The sequence below is a fragment of the Sceloporus occidentalis genome, unplaced genomic scaffold (assembly GCF_023333645.1).
Source record: "Sceloporus occidentalis isolate IW3139 unplaced genomic scaffold, rSceOcc1.0.p SCAF_167, whole genome shotgun sequence".
NCBI lineage: Eukaryota > Metazoa > Chordata > Lepidosauria > Squamata > Phrynosomatidae > Sceloporus > Sceloporus occidentalis.
This window is the reverse complement of record NW_028317147.1, coordinates 742845-747796: the sequence shown is the minus strand read 5'-3', so window position 1 is coordinate 747796 and position 4952 is coordinate 742845. Positions and strand designations below refer to the sequence as shown.

Genomic DNA, 4952 nt, shown 5'->3' with positions numbered 1-4952 from the left:
TATGTAAAAAAGTTATACAGTGGCTATATTTAGGCATAAAGATTTGTGTTAGGTACAAAACAGTGTAACATTCACAGTTTTAAGTGATAATAATTCTACTTGTTCTCCGGACCACAGAACACATAGATGCACAATGATTTACATTTTTTCCCCAAAATGGTGGTTTATAAAATTATGGCGGCGAGTGAAATGTGTCAGAATGGTGAGCATGACCATTGCTTAAGTTCCCAGAGTCAAAATATCATGCTAATGTTCTGAATTCTGAACACAGGCATTCAAATGCGGTGCTTGATGCTACAAAACATATGTGCTTATGTAGGATAAAAAAACTCCAACACACTTACTGCCACTAAACAGACATCATTCATTTTTATGCTATTGGGCTTGCTTGCTTTAAAGATGTTTTCGAAACATCAGTGTGCATGGTAGACATAGCTATAGTTTCATAATCATCTTCTCTAGATCTGAAATCACAAAAATTAAAGAAAAATTGCAAATCCCTTTGAAAGTTTTTGTTGAGGAAACCATAGAAAATTGGATTCACGCACGTGGAGATCATTGCGGTTAGGTGGCAAATCAAAAATAATAAATTGTGGTTGCATATTTCGATGACTTCATGGTTCCAATCAAACACCATATTAAAAATGAAAAAAGGTAGCCAACAGAAAGCGAATACCACCACAATAGATAATAACATTACGTTGATTCGTTTTGTTTCATTGGATCTGTACTTATTGTCTCTCATCTTGTCCATCATATTGTTGCGCCTTCTTAGTCTTAAGAATATCTAAAATGAAATAAAGAGTAAATCATTAAATATTTATCATATATTTATATCTTTTGTAATATACTTCTAAAAATAAAAATGATAAAATGTTACCTTTGTGTAGCATACAAATATAAAGCATAAAGGTCCAAGGTACTGTATTACAAAAAGCAGAGTATTGTAAAATAGTCTGAATTTTTCATTTGGGAACTCTTGTATGCAAACATATTTTCCGATGAATAAATCAATACTTATGTTCCGGAATGGTTCATCAGTTAAATTACTGTACATCATAAAGGGCAAAGAACCAGCCATTGAAGCAATCCATATTGCTGTGATTCCAATGCAGGCATGTCTATTACTTGGTCTCCATCCTCGAGGGTTGATAATAAGTTGATGACGTTCAACAGCAATGAGAACCAATGAAAAAATGGAAACTGTTACTGAGATGCACTGGACATACTCATTTAACTTGCACATAACTTCCCCAAAAATCCAGTGGTCCATGAGGGTATAAACCAAGGTGAAAGGGAGGCAAACAATTGTTGCCAACAGATCAGAAAAGGATAGATTTACAATAAGTATGTTGGTGACATTACGCATTTCTTTTTGCTTTAGAATGATTATAATAAGAGCCAGATTTCCAGAGAGTCCAAGTATTATAACAGCTCCATATGCCAGTACTAAGGTGAAAACAATTGCCAAGGGCAAACTACACTCTTCACCTATTCCCTTTTTAAATGAATCGTTGAAAATGTTTAGAAAAAGGGATTGATTTTCTAAGGAGAAATTCATTTTCGAGTCGTATTGGTACAAGTTATTGAAATAAGAAATGAGACAAACTCAGCGCTTCAAAGTTGCAGCGATGATGCTGTCTTATCTTCTCTTTTGCTGAGTGTTGTACACAGAAACCGCAAAGGAGTCTTCATATTGATAAAAAACCGTGCCAACTCTGTTGAGAAAAGACATGTAAAATTGTTGATTTTGGCTACAGCTTTTCATTTGTAAAGAAGTGACATACACATTAAAAGAATCTATATACTTACCTGCCTATACACAAAATGGTTACACAGTATTTTTTTCAAGTACCAACATTTTTTAAAACTTTCTATGGTACCTATCTTCGTGCAAAACAAAGTGATCTTTCTGTTACTAAATAGGTTTATTTTACCCTTATATTGGGGTAGCCAAGACATACGGCAACTCTCCCGCTGTTGTTAATTTTGTGTAACATAATCCCTCATAACGCTGTCATACTGATTCCCTTTCTTTCAAGGTGCTACTCCACTTAGACAGAACATTAGCATCTCGGTCTAGCATGTGGAAATATAAAATGTACTAGATGCATCATATGTTTACAGTAATCATATAAAAAATAACACAAAACCCTACAGAAGCTGATAACTGTTCCTGCCATATAAATGAGACACATGTATACTTGATTAAAGAATCATTTGTAGGAAGGGTTTGGTTATGAAGTACTAGTAGAAATAAAATTTCTAATGCCAAACATTTTAAACTTAACTAAGTTAAATTCACTTTCAAGAATGCTGGCTGAGCATCAAAGCAGTTCTACAGATGCATATTCACATTGTTTTTGTATATTTTTGTATATGCAGATCAAATATTTACCATTGGAACTTTAGTTTATGTTTTATTTTTTTTAAAGGCAGGTAGCATTTACATTTTGATATTTATCTGCAGTGGGACAGTATAACGTATACATTAAATTATCAATGCAATTCTAATAAATCTCTAAAACATCTTTGTGCTTTATGGTTTTTATTCATGTAAGAAGGCTTTAGGATCATGTGGGATTGAAGATTTCCTTCCCAACCCATTAGCTATGCATTAGGAAGTGCCACTTCCAGTAAGTAATTATTAAGTTGGTCATAATGCATAATTAATACACTTGTGCATTAGGATTTATACGAGTTTACCAAAGTAAAGAGTTTTGAACAAATTTTGCCAATTTAGTTAATTTGTACGAATATCCAAAAATGAGGAGGAGGACCCAACAAAATCAAAGAAAAAAAAAAAGCTGAAAGCTCTAATTTCAATTTAATTTTCTGCACTCGCTCTCTATCACAGTCTGTCTCGCTCTCACTTTCTCACACTTATTTTTCTTCTTGGTCTACACTTCTTCATTCATTATTATCTGCTTCTCCTGTGTTACCCTGGCCTCCTGGAGCATTTCTGAGGGCAGGGCCTCTGTGTGCACCGTGGGACAGCCCTCATTGAAGGAATGGGGACAAGGTTGTCCCTGTGGTCCTCCACCCTCATGTAGAAGTGCTCCAGGAGGCCAGGGTAACTCAGCAGATCACCAGAAGCAGATCACTGGAGAAGAAAGAGCAAAGAACTAGCAGAGAACAAGAGGTGGAGCTGTGGAGATACTGAGGAGGAGAGGTTGAGAGAAATATTGTGAGACAGTTTAAGAAGGAGTGTAATAGAGATTGACAGAGAGTGAGTGAGACTGAGTCAAAACAAATTTAATTTCCAAATAAAACAGGCGCTCCAAATTTTGTCCAAAAATTAATGGACCAAAAATGAAACAATAAATTTATCGGAACTGTTTTTGGTCAAGGTGTACAAGTCTAATAATTAATGTGGCAAGATGTAATTCTCCATTTTGCTTCAACCTGTATACCCCCTCAGTGTTTCTCTCTGTGTTTTAAAAAAATATTTCTTTTCTCACCATTGTTCTAGTATCACTTTGCATGATGTGTAAAATACATCTGGAAATTGGACAGCATAGTATCTGAATAAAATATCTCCTTATCGTTTCAGTCACAAACCATTTCTTATGCTACAACTTTGTTAAAACCTATGTGTCAAATTCAAAAGACCTTGAAGTAAAGTTGAGGAGAGGTGAAGGAATATTTTTTTTTACTGCTCCACTATGTTTATGAGCGCTACAAAGAGATTTATATTTGAGTGAGGATAGCAATGTAACACATAAAAATGTTCTAGATAATATATCAAAAGACTTAACTACTTGAGTTGGCAACGTTTTGTGTTACCCAGATACTTAAATCAGCTGAAGTTCCTTGATCATAATCTCTCAGTACGGAGAAACTGCGGAAATTGTGTCTTTTCCGGTAAACATGGTTTGTTTCATTTAACCTCACAAGGCTGAATAGCAAAAATTTTCTTTATGTGTAGATATTAATAGAAATGGTTTGCTCTAATTGAATGAGATTTATAAAACAATGGGAATAGAGAATTTTGGAACTTTTGTCAAAAGTAATTGAAGTAATGTTAATAACCATCAATGGAATCCTTTAGACCTCCTAATTGTAAAAATAATTCTTAAACTATTTGAAATATTAAAAAAAAAATCTATGCAGAAACTAGAACATTAAAATATTAGAATTATCTGTAAGATTATACATCTAATACATGATAAACAACAATTTATAATAAGAAATACAGTACAAAAGAAAACTACAAAATGAGTCAAAATCTAAATAATTAACTACAACTTTGAATAACTGGTTATTTTTTTAACATTACAACTAGAAAAGTCTCGCAAATACACATTTTTTATCCCATTTTCTCTTTAAGGGCCACTCTTTCTAATTACCTAGTCACCCCAGAGCTGCAAATGAAAGAAAACTAGATGCCTAGAAAAAATAAATGTTTATTGAGATGGCATTGCTCCAACAAGGATATCCAAAATCTTCGGCATGCTTGCGGCCCTTGTGGAGTAGCTTTGGGCACCCCTAATTTAGCTTGACATCTGTAACACCTATTAAATATTTCTAAACCCCCCCAACATTGTGAGGCATTGACATAACACATTCATAGAAAGCACAGTGGCAGACACAGAAAAGCCTACACATCAAAGAACTAAGGGGCTATTGGTCCCTAGGCTTTTTGTACCCAGAAGCCTTATAATGTTGTTCTCAATATGAAAATACACATGTAGGCAGTAATGAAGATTTTAAGTGACTCTTACTGACTGTATCTTTTCTATGCTCCAATTTTGGAGATGCAATGCATTCTGTAAATGTGCTTCGGATAGGACTGCACAATGACATTGAGTATACTGTCTTCTGCTTTATTACTGAGTCACAGAGCTTAACCAGCCCCATGGGCTGAATGCTACCAGCCTTCATCTGCCTTTTCATGAAAAAAAAAAGAATAAACAAGGCACTAGTTGAAAAGTACCTGAAAAACAAATCCA

At 34.3% G+C, this 4952-nt stretch overlaps 1 protein-coding gene across 1 annotated transcript; it reads right to left on the bottom strand.

Annotated features, from left to right (window-relative positions):
* Positions 1-370: 370 nt before the first annotated feature.
* Positions 371-1561, bottom strand: LOC149279407 (neuropeptide Y receptor type 1-like). The gene is made up of 2 exons (XM_089501224.1): positions 881-1561; positions 371-787 (listed from the first exon to the last, which is right to left on the bottom strand). Exons 1-2 carry the CDS (start codon positions 1559-1561, stop codon positions 371-373), a joined length of 1098 nt encoding a protein of 365 aa, XP_089357350.1.
* Positions 1562-4952: the final 3391 nt, after the last annotated feature.

Coding starts and splice junctions, on each gene's coding strand:
- LOC149279407 (XM_089501224.1), bottom strand. CDS start 1,561: ATGAATTTCTCCTTAGAAAATCAATCCCTTTTTCTAAACATTTTCAAC. Junction 788..880: donor TATTTGTATGCTACACAAAG/GTAACATTTTAT, acceptor ATTTCATTTTAG/ATATTCTTAAGACTAAGAAG.